This window comes from Macaca mulatta, chromosome 11, assembly GCF_049350105.2.
Source record: "Macaca mulatta isolate MMU2019108-1 chromosome 11, T2T-MMU8v2.0, whole genome shotgun sequence".
NCBI lineage: Eukaryota > Metazoa > Chordata > Mammalia > Primates > Cercopithecidae > Macaca > Macaca mulatta.
In genome coordinates this window covers 73,464,016-73,487,097 of record NC_133416.1, presented here as the reverse complement: position 1 = coordinate 73,487,097, position 23,082 = coordinate 73,464,016, and the positions used below count along the sequence as shown (strand labels likewise).

The 23,082-nt window shown below is 41.2% G+C and overlaps 1 protein-coding gene, 1 long non-coding RNA gene and 1 other non-coding gene across 4 annotated transcripts in view; all 3 read right to left on the bottom strand.

Annotated features, from left to right (window-relative positions):
- Positions 1–715: 715 nt before the first annotated feature.
- On the bottom strand, positions 716–820 carry LOC114671214 (small nucleolar RNA U13). The gene has a single exon (XR_003721099.1). It is a non-coding gene; the product is annotated as a small nucleolar RNA U13 (small nucleolar RNA).
- Positions 821–4,788: 3,968 nt separating this feature from the next.
- LOC144332947 (uncharacterized) lies at positions 4,789–7,033 on the bottom strand. Its single transcript, XR_013401211.1, has 2 exons — positions 5,956–7,033; positions 4,789–5,807 (listed from the first exon to the last, which is right to left on the bottom strand). It is a non-coding gene; the product is annotated as an uncharacterized LOC144332947 (long non-coding RNA).
- A 1,202-nt stretch (positions 7,034–8,235) lies between these two features.
- Positions 8,236–23,082, bottom strand: part of HELB (DNA helicase B) — a 36,404-nt gene continuing 21,557 nt past the window's right edge. For both annotated transcript variants that reach the window (XM_015152214.3, XM_077954690.1), the window contains exons 11-13: positions 22,234–22,377; positions 15,043–15,534; positions 8,236–8,726 (exon numbers count right to left, since the gene is read on the bottom strand). In XM_015152214.3, the coding sequence (XP_015007700.3) occupies positions 8,625–8,726; positions 15,043–15,534; positions 22,234–22,377 (738 nt within the window). In that variant the 3' untranslated portion in view covers positions 8,236–8,624. The remainder of the gene's footprint in view (positions 8,727–15,042; positions 15,535–22,233; positions 22,378–23,082) is intronic.

Below are 23,082 nucleotides of genomic sequence, written 5' to 3'. Positions count from 1 at the left end.
ATCTATGATTGCAAAAATCTAAGCAACTGTTCAAATTTTTATTGCACTCGCCTCACTTCTGCATCAAGCGTGATGCTGAAGCCAACGAAATGTGTAGTTAGAAGAGGCTTTGTGAATAAATGCAAATGAGAAGCTATATTTCATGTGAAAGATATTTCAGTTGTAACCAAAACTAAAATGAATCAACAATAGAAAATAGCTGTTAAAAACAAAAAAGCTCTCATGATTTCAGGTAGCACTTTTCAAATATAGTGACCAGGCCAAAGGAGGAGCTAGGGTCAGCCAGTAAGTTCTGAGCACCCCGAGTCCTCTTAAAAAGGGCAGTGACAAACTATGAAATGAAAGGGTTTGGGGCTATGCCACCGGAAGACTGGCAGAAGAAACTGGAGATAAGTAGCCAGATGGGGCGGAAGAGACAAGGTCTGAAATATATGAGACTCAGGACTTACGAGCAGAGGTTCCAATGAGGTAGATTTCAGCTTAATATAAGGAAGTAATTTCCAACACTAGTGTTGCAAAGTGGTTTTCACCAAGCAGTAAAGACCTTTAGCATTGGAAATGTGTGTTCTACTGGTGACTGATGGGTGTTCAGCAAATAGTAAGCTGGGGTAGATGACCCTTGCAATTTTAACATGCTGGGATGAAACATTATTTGCTTCCAATTTACATTTTAAAAAGGATACTAGAAGTATCCTCTTTCACTCAAATATTTTTTTTTCATGACCGGTAATGTGCCGGCACCATAACAAGGTTTGAGGGAGGCACATCTCACACGTGTGTATGAACACCAATGCATCAGGCTTAGGAACTACAAAAGGATCTTAATGAAATCTGAGAGAATTTTGAATCAGGTCAGTTATTTGTATTTTAGCCAATAGTACATTTATAATATAAGAACTACTGCTTTGGAATATTCAGTTACATAGTATTAGTTTCATTGTGTTTTTATGGAAAAAAGGTATTTTCAAGTTCTTCTTGACAATGTGAAGCTTTACCTGAGTCCTATACCCTGAAATATAGCCAGAGTTAAAGAAATTTTATTTCTATAAGGTTGTAGTAACGCCCCTGCCCATCGCCTGCATGTTCCAGGAACTGGCTTATTATAAAGAACCATCCTTCCCCAGGTGACTTAGATAAGACTCACAGGTGTTCATCTCCCTTCCCCCGTTTACTTATAACAAAATCAGACACAGACTGCCCTGAAAATTACCATTCTTTGCTTCATAAATGATTAGCTGAATTGCTTGTACTCACTGATCTGGAGAAGATACTAAGCTTCCTTCCCCCAGGCTTTTGAACTTTGACCAACCCTCAATTTAGGCCAGCATACAACACCTCCTTAAGAGGCCCTCCTAAAAGTAATAGGACAAGAGTTAAAATTAATGAAATAGGCAGGGCGCGGTGGCTCAAGCCTGTAATCCCAGCACTTTGGGAGGTCGAGACAGGCGGATCACAAGGTCAGGAGATCGAGACCATCCTGGCTAACGCGGTGAAACCCCGTCTCTACTAAAAAAATACAAAAAACTACCGGGCGAGGTGGCGGGCGCCTGTAGTCCCAGCTACTCAAGAGGCTGAGGCAGGAGAATGGCGTAAACCCGGGAGGCGGAGCTTGCAGTGAGCTGAGATCCGGCCACTGCACTCCAGCCTGGGCGACAGAGCGAGATTCCGTCTCAAAAAAAAAAAAAAAAATTAATGAAATAGAGACTAGAAAGACAGTAAAGAAAATCAATGAAACCAAAAGTTGGTCCTTTAACAAGATTAAAATTCATAAACTTTTAGTTAACCAAGAGAAAAAGAGACTCAAATGACTAAAATCAGGAGTGAAACAGAGGCTTTACTATCAGCCTTACAGAAATTTAAAAAACCATAAAGGAATACTATGATAAACTGTATGTCAGAAAATTAAAAAACATAGATTAAATGAGCAAATTTCTAGAGAAAAACTGTCAAAACTGACTCAAGAAGAAACAGAAAAGCTAAATACACCTATAACAAGTAAAGAGATTCAATCAGTAGCTTTAAAACTTCACATACCAGGCTCAGTGGCTCACGCCTGTAATCCCAGCATTTTGGGAGGCCGAAGCAGCTGGATCACCTGAGGCTGGGATTCGAGACCAGCCTGACCAACACGAAGAAACCCTGTCTCTATTAAAATTAGCTGGGCGTGGTAGTGCATGCATGTAATCCCAGCTACTTGGGATACTGAGGCAGAAGAATCGCTTGAACCTGGGAGGTGGAGGTTGTGGTGAGCCGAGATCGTGCCATTGCACTCCAGCCTGGACAACAAGAGCGAAACTCTGTCTCAAAAAACAAAAACAAAACAAAAACTTCGCACAAAGAAAAGTCCAGGGCCAGATTAATTTAAAGAAGAATTAATACCAATTCTTCACAAACTCTTCCAAAATAGAAGACAAGGGGACACTTCACAACTCATTCTATGTGGTCACTATTACTCTGATACCAAAACCAAACAAAGTCATCACAAGAAAAATAAACTGTAGACTAATATCTGTCATGAATTTCGATGCAAAAGTCCCCAACAAAAAACCAGCAAGCCAAATCCAGCAGCACATAAAAGGATTGTACACTATGACCGAGTGAGATTTACTCCAGGGATGCGTGATTGATTTAACATCCAAAAATTACCACACTGCATCAATAAAGGACAAAACTACATGATCGTCTCAATACATAGAGAAAGGACTTGAGGAAATTCAATGTCCCTTCACAACAACAACCTAGGAATAAAGGAGAATTTCTTCATCTCAATAAAGGACTTAAAAGAAAGATCCACAGCAAACACAGTTAATGGTGGAAGATTTAATGCTTTGTCCCTAATATGATGAACAAGACAAGGATATTCATTCTTGCCACTTCTATTCAACAATATACTAGGGGCTCTAACCAGGGTATTTAGCAAAAAAAATGAAATTAAAGGCCTACAGATTAAAAAGGAAGAACTAAAAGCATCTCTATTTGCAGATGATATGATCTCTTATACAGAAAATCCTAAGGAATCCACTAAAAACCTACTGTAACTAATAGTTCAGCAAGGTTGGAAGATACAAGATCAATATATAAAAATCAATTGCATTTCTATGTAGTAGCCGTAATGAACCAAAATAAATTAAAAAAATAGTTCCATTTACAACAGGAAAAAAAAATTAAATATTTTGAAATAAATTTAACAAAAAGCATTGTAAATTTAATAAAAAAATACAAAACTTATACTCTGAAAACTACAAAGAATTAAAGAAGAACCAAGCATGGTGGCTCACACCTGTAATCCCAGCACTTTGGGAGGTCGAGGTGGGCAGATTGCCTGAGTCCAGTTCAAGACCAGCCTGGGCACCATGGTGAACCCCTATCTCTGCAAAAAATACAAAAATTAGCCAAGTGCAGTGGTGCAAGCCTGTAGTCCCAGCTACAAGAGTGACTGAGGTGGGGTGGTTGAGGAGGTTGGACTGCTTGAGCCTAAGAGGTAGAGGCTGCAGTGAGCAATGATTGCACCACTGCACTCCAATCCAGCCTGTCTTTCCCAAGCAAATGGAAAGACATCTGTGTTCATGAATCACAAGACTTAATACTGTTAAAATGGCAATAGTTCCCGAATCTGTAGGTTTAACACACTCCTCAACAAAATTCCAGTTTGCTTCTTTGCAGAAACTGACAAGCAGATCCTAAAATTCCTACAGAAATGTAGGGACCCATAACAGCCAAAACAAACTTGAAAAAGAAAACAAAGTTGAAGGACTCACACTTCTTAATTTCAAAACTTTCTACAAAGCTACAGTAATAAAGACAATATGGTGCTGGCATTAGAACAGACACATGGGCCAGGCGCAGTGGCTCCCGCCTGTAATCCCAGCACTTTGGCAGGCCAAGGTAGGTGGATCATCTGAGGTCAGGAGTTTGAGACCAGCCTGGCCAACGTGGTGAAACCCCATCTCTACTAAAAATACAAACAATTAGCCTGGTGTGGTGGAAGGTGCCTGTAATCCCTGCTACTCGGGAGGCTGAGGCATGAGAATTGCTTGAAACCAGGAGGTGGAGGTTGCAATGAGCTGAGATGGCACCATTGCACTCCAGCCTGGGTGACACAGTGAGACTCCATCTCAAAAAAAAAAGAAAAGAAAAAGAAAAAGAAAAAAGATGCATGAATTGGGTCTGGCATGGTGGCTCACGCCTGTAATCCCAGCACTTTGGGAATCTGAGGCAAGTGGATCATGAGGTCAGGAGATCAAGACCATCCTGGCTAACACGGTGAAACCCCATCTCTACTAAAAATAAAAAAAATTAGTCGGGCATGGTGGTGTGCGCCTGTAGTCCCAGCTACTCAAGAGGCTGAGGCAGGAGAATGGCGTGGAGCTTGCAGTGAGCCGAGATCGCGCCACTGCACTCCAGCCTGGGCGACAGAGTGAGACTCCGTCTCAAAAAAAAAATAATAATAATAATCTCTTCAATAAATGGAGCTGAACAATTGAATTGTCACATGCAAAAGAATAAAGTGGGATCCCTACCTCACACCATATACAAAAATTAACTAAAAGTGAATCGAAGATCTAAGTGTAAGAGCCAAAACTTGTAAGTTATTAGAAGAAAAAATTGTAGTAAATCATCATGACTTTGGATAGGCAATAGTTTCTTGGATATAACACCAAAAGCACAAGCAGCAGCAACAACAAAAATAGATACACTGGTCATCATCAGAATTTAAAACTTGCACCTCAAAGGACACTTATTAGTCCGTTTTTACACTGCTATAAAGAACTACCTGAGACTGAGTAATTTATAAAGAAAAGAGGTTTAATTGACTCACAGTTCCACATGGCTGGGGAGGCCTCAGAAACCACAATCATGGCAAAAGGTAAAGAAGAAGCAAGCACCTTCTTTACAAGGTGGCAGGAGAAGAGGGGTGGGGGGCGGGGAGTGCCATACTTTAAAACCATCAGCTATCATGAGAACTCACTCACCATCACCAGAACAGCATGGGAGAAACGCCCATGATCCAATCACCTCCCACCAGGACCCTTCCTCGACACATGGGGATTACAATTTGAGATGAGATTTGGGTGGCGACAGAGAGCCAAACCATATCAGATACCATCCAGATAATTAAAATAAAATTCACAGAATGGGAGGAAATTTTTGCTAATTATGTTTCTGATAATGGACTTAAATGTTGAAAATATAAAGAATTCTTACATTTTGTGATGGTTAATATTAGGCGTCAACTAGATTGAGAGACACCTGGATGGCTGATGAAGCATTGTTCCCGGGTGTGTCTGTGATGGTGTTGCTGAGGGAGACTGACACTGGAGTCAATGGACTGGGAGAGGAAGACGCACCCTCAGTGTGGCTGGACACTATCCAGTTGGCTGCCAGTGATGCCAGAACACAGCAGGTGGATGAAGGGAGATAAGCAGCGTGCTTGCTGAGTCTGCTCCCTCTCTTCCTGTGCTGTGCAGAATGCTTGACTTCCTCTCCTCCTGCCCTTGGACACCAGACTCCAGGTTTTTCCACCTTTGGACTTTGGGACTTGCACCAATTGCTTCCCAGAGTCTCCTGGGCCTTTGGTCTCAGACTGCAGGCTGCACTGTCAGTGTCCCTGGTTTTGAGGCTTTCAGACTTGGGCTGAGCCATGCTATTAGCTTCTCTCCTTCCCCAGCTTGCAGATGGCCTATCGTGGGACTTTGCTTTATATTCGTGTGAGCCAGTTCTCTCTAATTGTGATGGTTAATACTGAGTGTCAACTTGATTGGATTGAAGGATGCAAAGTGTTGATCCTGGGTGTGTCTGTGAGGGTGCTGCCAAAGGAGATTAACATTTGAGTCAGTGGGCTGGGGAAGGCAGACCCACCCTTAATCTGGTGGGCACAATTTAACCAGCTGCCAGCAAATATAAAGCAGACAGAAAAACATGAAAAGGTGAGACTGGCCTAGCCTCCCAACTTACATCTTTCTCCTGTTCTGGATGCTTCCTGCCCTCAAATATCAAACTCCAAGTTCTTCAGTTTTGAGACTCCAACTGGCTCTCCTTGCTCCTCAGGCTTGCAGACAACCTATTGTGGGACCTTGTGATCATGTAAGTTAATACTTAATAAACCCCCCTGCCTCCACACACACATATATATATATCCTATTAGTTGTGGCCCTCTAGGGTACCCTACCTAATACACTAATAAAGTCCCTTTTATATCCACATATATCCTATTGGTTCCATAACTCTGGAGAACCCTCACTAATACAATTTCAGTGATAAAAAGAAAAAATATCCAATTTAAAAGTGTGCAAAAGATCTGAATATACGTTTCTCTAGGGGACATACAAATGGTCAATACTCACATGAAAGCTGTTCAACATCATTAGCCATAAGAAAAATGCAAATCAAAACCACAATGAAATACTACTTCATATCCACTAGGATGGCTATAATCAAGAAGTCAGATGATAATAAACATTGGAGAGAATAGGGAGAAACTGGAACTCTCATACACTGCTGGTGGGAAGATAATTTGGTGCAGCTGGTTTGGAAAAAGTCTGGCAGCACCTCAAAATGTTAAACATAGAATTAACATATGACCCATCAATTCTACTCCCAGTTATATACCCAAAAGTGAAAGCATATGTCCACATAAAAATTTACACACAGATGTTCATAGCAGCATTTCATAATAGCCAAAAAGTAGGAAATAACCCAAATAAATGTCCATCAACCGATGAATGTACAAATTCAATGTCCTTTATCCATATACTGGGATATTATTTGGCAATAAAAGAGACGAAGCACTGACATATTACTGGTACAACACGGATGGAGTCTGAAAACATCATGCTAGTCAAATAAGTCAGGAACAAAGAACCACATGTCCGCAATAGACAAGTCTATTGGGACTAAGAAAACCAGGTTACCTAGGGATGGGGGAAGTCAGGGGAATTATTGCTAAGGAGTGTGAGGTTTCTCTTTTTTTTTTTTTTTTTTTGAGACAGAGTTTTGCTCTTATTGTCCAGGCTGGAGTGCAAAGGCATGATCTCAGCTCACTGCAACCTCCGTCTCCTGGGTTCAAGCGATTCTCCTGCCTCAGCCTCCCAAGTAGCTGGGATTACAGGCATGTGCCACCATGCCTGGCTAATTTTGTATTTTTAGTAGAGACAGAGTTTCTCCATGTTGGTCAGGTCAGTCTCAAACTCCTGACCTCAGGTGATCTGCTCGCCTTGGCCTCCCAAAGTGCTGGGATTACAGGCATGAACCACCACGCCCAGCCAGAGTGTGAGGTTCTTTGTGGGGTATGAAAATGTTCCAGGTTGGGCACGCTGGCTCACACTTGTAATCCTAACACTTTGGGAGGCCAAGGTGGGAGGATCATTTGAGCTCAGGAGTTCGAGACCAACCTGGGAAACATAGTGAGACCTCATCTCTATTATTTAAAAAAAAAAAAAAAGTTCTAAAATTGATTATAATGGTAATTGTCCAATTTGATGAATATACTAAAAGTCATTGAATTGTATACTTAAACTGGGGAAATGTATATGAATTATATCTCAATAAAACTATTAACCATTTATGCCTGAGGTTGCAACTTTCTGAATTTTTGCGATCGGACATTGGCGATGACCTTGAGCAGTGGGATATAAATAGCTCTCACATGTTTAGTGTCCCAATAATGGACACTACGCATAAATGGGTTAACAGATACATTTTTCCTCTTGACTTTTTCTTTTACCATTTAACATAGGTAAAAATTTAAAAATCAAATCATTCTGAGAGAGAAAAAAATTCCTAAGTGGAACATATTCAAAATAATGTGCTCCCAACTCAGAAAGCATTTCCAAGGAAAAGTCCCAGGTAGGCTGGGCCCCAGGCGGCAGTGATGGAGTGAGCAGCAGTCTTGTAAAATGACCACAATCCAACATCCTAAGAGGCATGTCAATAATATCTACAGATGCAGTTACAGCTTTTCTTTGCCACTGCTTCAACCCATTGGCAAAGATAACACATGACGATCATCAAAGTTACGAAGGCATTATCCTAAAAATACGACATGTTTTAATGCACATAATTTTTTTTTTTTTTTTTTTGAGATGAAGTCTCGCTCTGTCATCCAGGCTGGAGTGCAGTGGTGCGATCTCAGCTCACTACAACCTCCGCCTCCCAGGTTCAAGCGATTCTCCTGCCTCAACCTCCCGAGTAGCTGGGACTACAGGCGTGTGCTACCATACCCAGATAATTTTTGCATTTTTAGTAGTGATGGGGTTTCACCATGTTGGTCAGGCTGGTCTCAAACTCTTGGCCGCTGGTGATCTGCCTGCCTCAGCCTCCCAAAGTGCTGGGATTACAGGTGTGAGCCACTGCACCCGGCTTGATGTACACAATTGTATAAAAATATATATGTATATAAAATATCTAATCTCTTCACTTATGTCCAGTGCTACCAGTTCTCACAATGACATATGTTGAAATCATTAATATTTTCTTTGATTAAATGGATTTAAAACATTTGCTAACACACAAATACCTTAAAACTCCAGTTATGGGCAACTTTTTTTATCTTGGTACTTTGATGTTACGATGTTCATTTTGTCTCCAAAAGAAAAAATAGTTACTCTGAGCAATTTGAAATAAAACTAAGTTTCTTGATTATCTGTGGGCTTGAAAAGTTGCCTGGGAATTAAATTATTCAGTCTCAAATTCTGAAGTCTGGAAGACACTTGTGGAGATTCTCCCACCTGTTAGAACAATTAAAAGAACAAAGTTAACTTTGTAAAAATGTAGTTAGACTACCCTATGTACTTGTATTCCCTCTGCTTCAGAAAAAGAAATAATGCACCTTCCCCAACCCTTGAAAGGCTTGAGCAACCAAAGCAATTGGCTATCAGCTCCTTGTAGGATCACATCTGCTTTGCTCACTGTGGTATCTCCAGGACCCAGCTCTGGGGCTGGCATTTAGAAGTAACTATGTACTGAATTAGTACATGTGTCTAACTTCTAAAGGTGTAGACAGGGCTCACTACATAATTTGGCAGCCCAGTCCAAAATTAAAATGATGGCCCCTTGTTCAAAATTAAGAATTTCAAGATGGTGATTACAGAACATTTTAAATTTTTTTAAGTGTGGGGCCTGAGTCCTGGAGGACTGCCCATGTTGCCTGCCCATGAAGTCAGTTCTGGATATGTAAGATAAAACATTGCAATGCTACAGTCATATTCTTTGTGCTACTGATGATTCCAAAGTGGGCCAGTATCGTCATGAAGTTTCACCACCATAAAGAAATGAAAAGAGTAAGCACAATTCAATTTTAGGAAAAGGGTCTTTCTTTGGAATTGCCTCTCTTTTCTGCTCATGTCAAAAGCCTTATTTCGGGACTTCTGTAAGAGATGACAAGTTTAATTTCAGAAAAAAGATGTTTTCCTGAGATGGAAATTCCATCAAAGAGTTGATCTGGGATACAGAATGGAACTTAGCAGGGATTCTACTGTCCAAGAGGGGAAAAAGAAGAAACTTCCCCCTCCACCCTCAACTATGTCCATTTGAATCACTTTTCCCAAAAGATCTGACCCTCTTTTCCCAATCTGGTTAATGGTGCTGGATCTACCTGTATGCCTGAGCCAGAAGCCTTGGAGTTATCCTTAGACCCAACCCCACCTGAATCCAACTGATCATTACGTCCCATCAGCTATATCCTTAGCATCTCTTCTCCATCCCCATTGCTACGTCCTAATGTTAGAGTCTCCTCATTTTACTCAGGTTACTGAAATAATCTTTCGGCTGGGAACTCATTCCCTACTCTCTCCCTAACCATCATCATCCACTAAACCTCAGTCAACATCACCTTCATAAATTTCAATTCACAGAGCACTTAAAATGCTTCTACTGTTCTCCATTGCAATCAGAAGAATGTACGACCTCTTCAGAAGACCCTGTGTCCATCCTCCCTGCCAGTTCCTGTGTCTGCGGCCCATCCTCTCACCGTGCCCTGTGCTCCAGCCACACTGTTTTACACCTCTAGTCTCCTAATGCGCCAGGACTTCACATGCTGTGCCCTGTGTCAGACTGACTCTTAGAGAACCTTTTCCCTGTGCCATATCCATTTGGGGACAAAGGATATAAGTATTCCCCATTTACAGCTCAGCCCGGTTCTGGCAGGTTACATCAGCACTTTTTCCACTGGGTTCCCCCTTCTTACCTTTATTACGGCCTTGGAAGCTTAAAGACTCACCTGAACAAGTCTACTGCCAGCACTTAAAGCAATTCTTATGCTTCTATTGGAACTACATTTGGAAATTACTTATAATCTCACCTTTTTTTAAAAAAAAACACAAAATCCATTACCCAAATTGGATCCTCTAACTCATAAAACCAGAAAACAAATGCCTTTGGATTATTTCCTAAACTCAGAATAGGTCTCAGTAGAAGTTTGCTCCCCTTATAAACATTCAAAAGGATCTTTTACTGCCTCAAAAGTGATTCCAAAAGGAATTGTCAAAGTAAAGGGGGGCACTACAAGAATAAAAGTATGACTTTCAGTATAACCTGAAAGAACAATATTCTGAAGGTCTGATTTTTTTTTAAAAGTTTCATTGCCATATATTCATGACTCATATTTTGATCACTAAGTATTTCCGAGGTATTACCATGTGATCAGCAATTGTACCAAATGTTCTAGCAGATCAAAAATGATATACTGTCCTCAAGAAGCTTCATTTACAGAGTCAAGGTTATTGCAAGTGCAGTACAGAAGGGGGGGTGTGTGCCCTCCTACGGGAATTCAGAGAAAGAGAAGCCTTCAGGAACAACACAGAAACTAAGCTGGATTACAACAATGAGAGAGAGAGGATGGTGTGAGGTGATCATCTTTGAACTACTTTATCTTCCTTCTGCTATATATACCCAACGTACTACACCCACTCCTTCTGGTTGCCATGGAAGAAGGGTCCTCTGTCCCTCATCCTGTCTCAGGGCAACCCCTCTACTTATTCTCTTGATTTTTCCCATCTTACCCACATCAGGACTCCAATTCTGCAATTATCCTCTCTCTCTGAATCATGAATTTCTGGTTCTCCATTGGACCATTCTCGCAGCACACTAAGATGCCTTAATGTACTCATCCAAAGTAAACAAACCAATAAGGTTTTCCTTGACCACAAGTCCTCTATTCAGATACAACCACCTTTGCTTTTTTCAGCAGCCCTCTTCAAAACCTGTCTCCACTGCTTCCTCCACCCTTTCGGCTCCCATTCTCTCATCAGCCCCCTCAGTCCAGGCTTTTTTTCCCTCCCCACAACCCTGGTTTTCCTTCTATCTCACTTCCACTCCTTTTTAGTTCCTCCTCCTCTGCTAGATCTCTAAAAGCTGGGAATACCCCAGAATTCTGTCGTCAGGCCCCCTCCTCTATCTGCAGTCTCTTCTGAAATTAACCCACCTAGTCCTTTCAATATCACTACATGCCAATGATTCCCAAGTGGACCTTTCCTACCCTACTCCCTGCTGAGGCTCTAAACTCCTCTACCAACCACTGACTTACTCAACAAGTCCATGTACATTTCCGATTAGTACCTTAAACAACAGCACGCCACAAGAGAACGCTTCATTTCCCCAAATGAGTTCTCCTCACATCTTTCTCATCTCAGGAAATGGCACTGCTATTCCCCAAATTGCTTTAGCCAAAAATCCAGGAATCATCCTGGATTACTTTCTCTTTTACCCCATCAAATCTAATCAGAAAGTCATACAGACTCCATCTCCAAAATGCATCCAGACTCCAACCACAAATTACCAGCCCCGCTCTTTCATTAGGCTCTCGCCACGATGCTCTCCTACTGGTCTCCTCACTCCCCCTTCACTTTCCACAGTTCCCTCTCCACAGAAGCCAGAGGGATTGTTTATTTTTTATGTATGTATGTATGTATTTTTGAGACAGGGTCTCATTCTGTCATCCAGGCTGGAATGCAGTGGCACCATCACAGCTCACCACAGCCTCAACCTCCTGGGGTCAGGTGATCCTCCCACCTCAGTCTCCTAGGCAGCTAAGACAACAGGCACCCAGCACCACCCCCAGCTAATTTTTGTTTGCATTTTTGGTTGAGATGGGGTTTCGCCATGTTGCCCAGGCTGGTCTTAAACTTCTGGGCTCAAGTGATCCGCCCACCTCAGCCTCCCAAAGTGCTAAGATTACAAGTGTAAGCCACCATGCCCAGCTTTTTTTTTTTTTTTTTGAGACAGGGTCTTGGTCTGTCACCCAGGCTGCTGGAATGGGATGTCACAATCACAGTTCACCACAGCCTGGAACTCCTGGGATGAAGCAATCCTCCTACCTTAGCTTCCTGGGTAGCTGGGACTACAGATATGCACTACCACGTTCAGCTAAATTTTTACTATTTTTGTAGAGATGGAGTCTCGCTATGTTGCCCAGGCTGGTCTCAAACTCCTGGGCTCAAGCGATCCTCCCGCCTGGCTCCTGAAACTGTTTGAATTACAAGTGTGAGCCACCACACCCAGCAGGGATTGCGGTTTTGTTTTTGAGACAGGCTTTTGCTCTGTCACCCAGGCTGGAGTACCACGATGCAATCACAGCTCAATGCAGCCTCAACCTCTCAGTCTCAAGTGATCCTCCTGCCTCAGCCTCCTGAGTAGCTGGGACTGTAGGTGCATGCCACCATGCCCAGTTAATTTTTGTATTTTTAGTAGAGATGGGGGTTCATCATATTACCCAGGCTGGTCTCAAACTCCTGGGCTCAGGCAATTCTCTCACCTCCGCCTGCCAAAGTGCTGGGATTATAGGTATGAGCCACCATGCTGGGACTATGTTTAAGCAGGTATCAGATGATATCACACCAATGCTTCCAGCCCTCCAATGAATTCCCACTGCAAGCAGAATAAAATCCCAACTCATTCCCGTGGCCCTGCCCACTCTCCAACACTAGCACCTGCACCCTCTTCTTCACTCACTAGCCACCTTAGCCTGCCTTCCTCTTTGTCTTTTGTTTTGTTTTGTTTTGTTTTTGAGACGGAGTTTTGCTCTTGTTGTCCAGGCTGGAGTGCAGTGGTGTGATCTCGGCTCACTGCAACCTCTGCCTCCTGGGTTCAAATGACTCTCCTCCCTCAGCCTCTCGAGTAGCTGGGATTACAGGTGCCAGCTACCATGTCTGGCTAATTTTTTGTATTTTTAGTAGAGAAAAGGTTTCCCCATGTTGGCCAGGCTGGTCTCGAACTCCTGATCTCAGGTGATCCACCCTCCTCGGCCTCCCAAAGTGCTGGGATTACAGGTGTGAGCCACTGCACTAGGCCAACCAGCCTTCCTCTTTGAATAAAATCATTCCCTTTCCAGGCTTTGCATTATTTACATCCTCAGAGGCCCCCATGCTGGCTCCTTGGTAACATTCAGTGCTCAGCTCACATGTCACCTTTTTAGGGAGGCATGACCTGGTCAAAATAGCACCTCCTGCCCACCACACCCCCTGCCATTCCCTATGTCCTTGCCTTGGTTTTCATTTTCATAGACTCTTAATCTGAAATGTGACTTTGTCTTGTATTTCTTGCCTATGCTGGAATATAATATCCACCAGGCCAGTATTGGTGTGCTTTCCTCCCTTAATGTTTAGATCAGTGACTGGCAGGTTTTTATTTTTATTTTTTCAATTTTTTCCTAAATGTATTTTTCCAAATGCTAAATGAGAGGAGACAGAAAAAGGCATTCAAGATGAGGGACACCGCAAGAGTCAAAAGGAGGATGAAAAAGTTTGATTCATTTTAGTGAGCTGAAGACACTAGCTTGACAAAAGCAGAAAAAGCATAGTGGGAAATGAAACGATGTGGAGATACCTGGAATCAAACTGAGAAACGTCTCAAATTCCAAAGCTAAATAGTCTATAATTTATGTTGTAGGCACCTGGGAGACACTGAAGCTTTTGAACAAAGAAGTGAATCTTAATGGACACCTGAAGCCTTGAACACTACCAGACCCAAATGTATTGGTTTTTCCTATACATACATACCTATAAAAAAGGTTAATGTATAAATCAGGAACAGTAAAAGATTAGCAACAATAACATAAAAAATAAAGCAATTCAGTAAAATAAGGATCACTTGACACAGGCACTACAATACTGAGACTTACTCCGATAACTAAGATGGTGGCAAGTGACTAACGGGCGGGGAGTGTCCACAGTGTGGACACACTGGACAAAGGGAGAATTCACAGAATGAGATGGTGTGAGATTTCATCACACTGCCCAGAATGGCATACAACTTAAAACTGACGAATTGTTTATTTCTGGAATTTTCCATTTAATATTTTTGGACCACGGTTGACCATAGGTAACTGAAACCATGGAAAGCAAAATCATGGAAAAGGGGGAATGCTACATTATGAGAATGGGAACAAGAAAGGGGAGGGCAGCCAGGTCACCAACCATCCAAGAAGATGGTAGAGAGTGAAAGGAAGGTGAGTCCATGGTGATTCTAAGATTTTAAGCCATGTAACTAGGAAGATGGTGATTGAAACAGAGAAACTGGAAGAGAGAGTAAGATTCTGGGCTGTGGTTCCAGAAAGTCAATCTCTGGGAACAAAGACACAGATTAGGCAGCTGGTTCATTAACCCCTCTTCAGTGCCAGAGCACTCAGCAAATCACCACATTACCGACATAGCCGGCTGTCTCCACCATGACATCAGTGTGAGAGTGCGAATTGTCACTTATCTCTAATTCCTGGTGCCTGAAATGTTACTATAGTCAAAACTTTGTTGGCCAAATCACTGGTGCTAAGGAGAGGGCTGAAACTGTGAGAATGAGGCAGTTCTCAAAGGAAAAAAAAACTGAGCTTTGGGGAGCTGTCTTCAGTTAGAGGCTGTGAAGCAGAAAAGGAGTGAGGAAACGAAGTGGAGATCAGACAGTGAGGTAAAGGAAATTTGACAGAAATGAGAAAAACAAGTGTTTTTAAGTCCAACAGCACAATGCAACACTAATAAAAGCACACAGTCATTTATAAGCACACTGAAGTCAGCAATATTTAAATAAAACTTGGGAACATGCAAACATCACTCCTACCATAAGAATTTTGCTTGGACTTTCATCATCATTCACACCACAGGTTCTTTTGGATGCTCGCGATTTTGGTAAATCATCATCTGTATCCACTCCATCAGGTGAAGATAATTGCCATCTTTCAGCAAAGGTGAGTGTCCTCTCATCAGGCGAAGAGGCCTCGCTCCAGGTGACATCATTTGTCATGGCGTGGTCTGTGACTACAGGGAGTGGAGATGCTGACGGTGTGCTGGGTCCTCCACTGTCTCCAGAGCTCTTCCGTGGGGTCTGAAAATCTGCTGGAGGTGCACCGCTAGAGGACAGCTTACTTTGCAAGAAATGTTTCAAACGAGTTTTTCTAGGAAAACTGTTTTTCATAATGGCATTCCGGAGCTGAGACTCCTCTGCAATCACGTACACTCGGCAGCGGCCTCTGGTCACGGCGGTGTAGACATGCTGCCAGTGCTGGCGGCCCGCCTTCCCCACCACATAGACAACCGTTTGCTCCTCGGACCCCTGGGAGGAAAAATATGGTGTGAAGACTAAATGCTATAAAACAGGTTCAGACAGTTTACAGACAAGGAAAGGAGACAACTCCTCAGTGTTCTCAAGCACTTCTACCTGGCCAGACTATTATTATGTGTCCATCTTACGGGTTCCATTTTTATTCATCCTCCAGGAACTCTAAACACACTGCTAAACGTGCTGCTAAGTTCAGGTCTCACAGGTCCACAGCTGGCTTGTAGAAACCCAGCAGCAAACTTTAAAGACTGCATGCAGTACTAAATCTTTCCTAATAAAAGACTGAAATGATGGTACAGGCTTCATGTGTAAATGTGTTGACCCATTACTACATATAATGGAAAAATATAAAAACTTCAGTAATAGTAAAACTATAGATATATTATATATAAATATATGTATATAAAATGTTACATATAATGATAAAATATGGAAATTTTAAGTAGCAAGTAATAGGTGAATATATATTATATACTTATAAAATATATACACAGTGGCATACTATTTTGTGAATATCAAAGATACTTTAAAACAACATTTTGAAAACCGTATATATATCTCTCTCTATATATACATAGATATATAGACACACACACATATAGAATGGTCACAACTGTATAGCAATATAGTTACTCTGATCCAAAACAAGTATATAAAAAAAGAACATAGCTATATACAATGAAACAAAACAAATCACAAAAACGGAGATAAATTCTACCAAATTTTTTATTAATGTCTCCAAACGGAGGGCCTATGGGTGATTTTTTTTCTCCTACTTGTCTGTATTTTTCCATTGTTGGGCAACTTATTTCTTTTATCAAGATAAACAAAACAGAAAACAATGAACCTTTGTCTTTTAACAAAAAATTGGATAGGCAAGAAAAATACTCAATGTCATCCTGTAACTGTAAGAAAACAATTTCAAGTTTGAGGGCTATTCTTAGTCCTATATTCTGAGATCAGTGGATCCAGTGCCAACAGAGACAAAGAAATGGTTTGTAGCATTATCTCCCCCATTGCTCCGACATTGCTCCTGCCAAAGGAAACATTGTGGGAAGACAACTGACAAGATGGGGCAAGTAAAAAATACACATCCACTGCAAATAAACTCTTGCTCAGCAAGCTCTTCTACCTCCGTAGACAGAGAGTTTGAAGTAGCTTCTTAGATTGTAAAAGTTTGATAACCACATCTTTCCAAGGTTGCTGGGTCTCAGAAATTGACATAAATGGTACTTGATTACATACATTTCCACAGATATATGGCACCACTCTTCACCTTAGACTTATATTGTGTATTCTCAAATATGAAAATGTCTACCTAAACTCAACTAACCTAGTTCTTAATTATCAAGCGACACTGAGAAAAATATAGTTATAATAGTAGATATACTATTATTAATACTTAATGCTCTCATTATCAGTCTCCCTGTACCTTCTCTTGCCCAATCCATCATCCTCATGGCAGGCACAGCGATATTTGTAAAATGCAAATCCAATCATATTAGACGCTGCTTAAAACCTCTAATGGCTCGCAGGGACTCCAAATAAAGTCCTAACCCCTTAATATGTTTGTAAAGCCCTTCGAGAGCCAGCTTGGCCCTGCTCCTCTCCCTCCTTTTTTCCCTTTCTTTTCCATGAACCATGCTCCACCCAGCACAAGGGACTTCCAGGTGGTCCTGTCAGCATTCCTCAGTCCATGGCCTTGATCTGGCCCGTGTCTGGAGTAGCCGCCCCATCTATTACTCTCCAGCACCTGTACTTCCTCTATCACAGGCTGTACCGACCCTAAGCTCCTAAGCTCCGTGAAGGCAGAGCTTCACCTTTACCCCACTCACTGTTCTTTCTCCAGTACCTCACTGAGTGAACGATGATTAAAAATTAAAATGTTGGCCTGGCACAGTGGCTCACGCCTGTAATCCCAATACTTTGGGAGGCCGAGGGGGGTAGATCACGAGGTCAAGAGATCGAGACCATCCTGGCTAACACGGTGAAACCCCGTCTCTACTAAAAATACAAAAAATTAGCCGGGCGCGGTTGTGGGCGCCTGTAGTCCCAGCCACTCGGGAGACTGAGGCAGGAGAATGGTGTGAACCTGGGAGGCGGAGCTTGCAGCGAGCCGAGATCGCGCCACTGCACTCCAGCCTGGGTGACGGAGCGAGACTCCATCTCAAAAAAAAAAAAAAAATTAAAACGTCATGCTACAGGAGCCGAAGGACTGCCATCCCTGAAATTCTGTACTCTAGGATGGTACTTAAGTCTACCTCAGAAAGACATAGACACCTAACTTCACCTTGATAACCTGCTATAAATAATTTACCCATTGCTTTAAATCTCCTTGAATCATCAGAACTGTCAAACTTCTTAAGGAGGTAAGTTTCCTATATTTACTTTTAATTATGTATATGTCTATTCTATAAATTGGTTCTACAACTCAACAACTTGTATGAAGAGCCACAAAACCTTCAACAGCTCCCCATTTCACTCAGAGTAAAAGCCAAAGTCCTTAAAATAGTCTAGAATAGCACTGTCTAATACAAATATAAACAAGTCATATATGTAGCTTAAAATTTTCTAGTAGTCTCATTAAAAAAGAAATGGATAGAATTAATGTTAATAATATACCTGTATTTTACTTAAGCTAACATATCCAAAATATTATCATTTTAAAATATAATCAATATTAAATTATTAATAAAAGACTACATCTTTGAAATTCTGTATTTTATATACCCAGAACAGTACGATTTGGATACTAAATTTTCATCAGAAATACTTAATCTATTTCTAGAGTTCATAAAATTTGTAGTTGAAAAAGAAGATTCACATACCCAAGTTGTTCCAAACATAGTTTTTCCAACATACAGAAGTTTTCCAATGACTGTATCTAGTAATTTTTGTTTTGTTTATTTGTTTTTGTTTTTGAGACAGGGTCTCACTCTGTCACCTGGGCTGCAAGGCAGTGGCGCAATCTCGGCTTATTGCAGCCTCCAGCTCCCAGGCTCTAGTGATCCTCCCACCTCAGCTCCCTGAGTAGCTAGGACTATGGGTTCATGCCACCATGTCTGGCTAATGTTTTGTATTTTTTGTAGAGATGGGGTTTCACTATGTTGCCCGGGCTGGTCTTGAACTCCTGGGCTCAAATGACTCGCCCCCTCAGCACCCCAAAATACTGGGATTACAGGTGTGAGCCACTGTGCCCAGCCTAGTATCCAGTTTTTAAATTAAAATTCAGTTTTTCAGTCACTCTAGCCACATTTCCAGTGCTCAATAGCTATGCGCGGCTAGTGGCTAACATACTAGATAGTGCAGGCCTTCAAATGCTCTAGGAGGTGACCTGGCCCCACCATCCTCCTACCGTCTTTACCTCATATTAATTTTCCTGTCTCATTTCGTGTCAGTCTCCTACAGTGGCTGCCTTGCTATTCCTGCTCCTCAACTATACCAGACAGACTCTCACCTTAGAACCCTGCCCTTGGCTATTCCTCAACCTAGAATGCTCCTGTCCCAGATACTCACATGGCTAACTTCTTTTCCTTCTTTAAGTCTTTGGATAAAATGCTATCTTCTCAATGAGGCTTACACCGACATTCTATTTAAAATCACAATTGCACACACTCCCACCTCTTTTCCACAGGATTTGCTACCTTCTAACATAACAAAGAGTTTTTGTTCTTGTTTTTGTTTTTATTTTCTGTATTTTTATGATCGTGTCTGTCTCTATCTCCTTCCCCACCAAATTTAAGCTTCACAATGGCAAGAATCTTTGTCTGTTGTATTCACTGACCTATACTAAACACCAAGAACAGAGCCTGACTCAGTAAGGATTTGTTGAACTGAATTGAACTTGGAAGAAACAGTGTGTTGATATAAGATAACAATCATGGGCCAGGCACGGTGGCTCACCCCTGTAATCCCAGCACTTTGGGAGGCCAAGGCGGGTGGATCACGAGGTCAGGAGATCGAGACCATCCTGGCTGACATGGTGAAACCCCGTCTCTACTAAAAATATAAAAAATTAGCCAGGCGTGGTGGTGGGCACCTGTAGTCCCAGCTACTCGGGAGGCTGAGGCAGGAGAATGGTGTGAACCGGGGAGGCGGAGCTTGCAGTGAGCGGAGATTGCCACTGCACTCCAGCCTGGGCGACAGAGCGAGACTCCGTCTCAAAAAAAAAAAAAAAGAAAGATAACAATCATGAATCATGAATGCTCTTAGAGCTAAGAGATGCTACTTCAACCATGAAATAAGAACCAGAATATCTACTCCAACCTCAACCCAGTAATAATAAAGACACCTTTACTCTTCATTCGTTCTTACAGAAAAACTGGATTGTAAATTTAAGGAAATCTCTCAGAAAATAGAGCAAAGTTAATGAGAAGGAAAATAGGACAGTTTGATAAGAAATTTAGGTAACAAATTCTGGAAGTCTAATATGCACATATTAGGAATTCTAGAGAGACAGAACGGAAGAAACTGAGAACAAGAAAATTTCCTAAAGGTGAAGGATGGCATCATAGAATCCATGGAAGAAATTTCTTCAGGACCCGAGCCAGGAATATTACTCTGTCTTTACCTGGGGAACTTTGGTCTTAAGGAAACTTAAAGCCAAATCTGCAATCGACATTAGCAAACAGGGAAGCGGGCATGGCTGCATTCCAACCACCCCTGGCAAGAACTGTTTTATCATCCTTAACTTTATTTTTCACTTGACATCCTTTCTATACATACATATATATACGTATGTGTGTGTGTGTGTGTGTGTGTGTATATATATATATATTTTTTTTTTTTTTGAGATGGAGTCTCCCTCTGTTGCCCAGGCTGGAGTGCAGTGGCACAATATTAGCTTGCTGCAACCTCTGCCTCCCAGGTTCAAGTGATTCTCATGCCTCAGCCTCTCGAGTAGCTGGGTTTAGAGGTGCCCACCACCATGCCCAGTTACTTTTTTTGTATTTTTTAGTAGAGATGGGGTTTTGCCATGTTGGCCAGGGTTGGTCTTGAACTCCCGACCACAGATGATCCACCCACTTTGGCCTCCCAAAGTGCTGGGATTACAAGCATGAGCCACCATACCCCACCCTTTTTTACCTTTAAAAAAAAAATCAGGTGAATTGTGGGCATTTTTAATAAGCCATTTCAAATTCTTTTTGGAACCAAGATGGGGTAAGTTAATAAATAAAGCCCCACCCACTTAAAAAAAAAACTCTATGCTAATTAATGTTTGTTTACTAGTAGAAAATTTGGGCTGACCTAAATTTTTCTGCACAAAAATGAGGGTTGGGCCAGGTGCAGTGGCTCATGCCTGTAATCCCAGCACTTTGGGAGACCGAGACGGGCGGATCACAAGGTCAGGAGTTTGAGACCAGCCTGACCAACATGGTGAAACCTTGTCTCTACTAAGAATACAGAAATTAGCCAGTCGTGGTGGCATGCGCCTATAATTCCAGCTACTCGGGAAGCTGAGGCAGGAGAATCACTTGAACCTGGGAAGTGGAACTTACAGTGACCCAAGATCACACCACAGTTCTCCAGCCTGGGCGACACAGCTAGACTGTCTCAAAAAAAAGAAAAATGAGGGTTGATGCAACCTTTACATTAAAGCAACATACCAACAGCAGAGAAGGAAGCTCAAAACAGAGATACACAACAGAGTCACTAATAACAGACGAGAATTCAAGCGTTTTAAAATAAAGCATAAAGGCAAGTTGCACTGAACTCAATATGCCGTCCTAGAACAGCAAAAGGACATTAATGGAAAAACTGGTGCAATTTGAATATGCATAGTTTAGTCAGCAGTCTTACAGCAATAGTAATTTCTTAGTTTTGATGAATATGCCATAGTCATAAAATGTTAAACACCAGGGAAAGCTGGGTGAAGGGTATATGAAAACTCTCTGCCGTATCATTCAACTCTTCTGTAAACCTAACAATATTCCCACGTAAGTTAGGGGGAAAAAAAAGAAGAAAGATTGCCTCACAAAGATGGAGGGAGAGGATACATTTGTCAAAACTCATCCAACTTTATAATAAAACCGTATGTAAATTATACCCCACAAAGCTGATAAGGCCAAAAATAAAAAATAAAAGCTAGTTGCAAAAGTATAGAAACAAGATGATACCATTTACATAAACCTCAGTAACACAGAAAACAATCATATATATTACTCCTATATGAATAGGAGTGATATATACCAAATTCAGGGCAGAAGTCACTTCGGAGGAAGGCGGGAGGCAGGCCCAGGACTAGGGCAAGGCAAGTGAGGAACTCACCTCCAGTACAAAATTTAAGGGGTTGCCAAGAAACTCGGCAATCAAGATAAATCAAGATATTTTAATGTAACAGTTTTGTAAATCAAAATTAAGGCACAAAAGGATTCATGATGAACAAAATATCAGAACTTAACCAAAGATAAGATGAATACAGTGCCATGCCAAGCCATACTGGAGACTCAGGCAAGGAGGGGAAGACCTGCAGGAGGAGACTTTACCTATAATGCCTTCATTTCTAAAAATAAAGAGAGCTCTGGAGCAAAAAAGAGCAAAAGCCTGGTGTCTCTATATTATGTTCTGTACTTTCGTGTATTTTGTTTCCTAATTTTTGTTTGCTAATAAGTGCAACAAAAAATTACGAAAACAATGCAAGGTGCTGTAAGGTTGATAAATTATTTAAAGGGTTTTATAAAAGTCCCCTCTTACCTGAAAAGTGTGAATAGTTCTTGCCCATGCATGTTTTATGCGACAATATTTCATCAGCTTCTTAAAATCCACAGTTACTTCCAGGCCAGCCATATTATTAATGGTCAAAGATCTTCTCATTCCAAAAGTTACATCAGTTACATCCTGTCACCAAAACAAAGAACTATTTTTCATACCTTCAAATATGTTCTACGTTCAAATATGTTCAAAGATATTCTATCTTTGGGTCAAACATAAAATGTAAGAATTACAATTACAATTAAGAATTTCAAAAGGCTTAAAATTTGCATTTCAGCACAAACTGAATATATCTATACCCAAATATTTTAATAAACACAAATATAAGTTTTCAGTCTTTGAAACTTATCTTCAATTTGACTCTGAAGAACACTCTGTTATTTCTTATTTTGAAATCTATACATTTCATTTCTTATATTGACTACATAAGTCTGAGTAGATTCTTTGCAAAGTTTACTTTTCCTCACAGCTTTCAAGGAGGGTATCTACACTGTGAAAATAAATACAAGGCAACCACTTCTATAGTTTGTACATTTAAGCAGCAACAAAGGAAATGATGCTTTTTAAAATATATGTCTCGTTTATGCCTTGTTTTTTGTTACTCAAGTACTTTAACTTTATTAAAAATGTTTCTTCATAAAATCTTCTAGAAAATATAAGAAGCAGCACTTCCCAACTCACTTTATGAGGCCAGCATTATTCTGATACTAAAGCCAGACGGGACATTACTAGATAACTACCCATATCCTTCATAAAAATGGATGCCCAAAATCCTTAACAAAAAATCATGAAACAAGAATGTCAACTCTGATATCATTAGATTCTGAATCA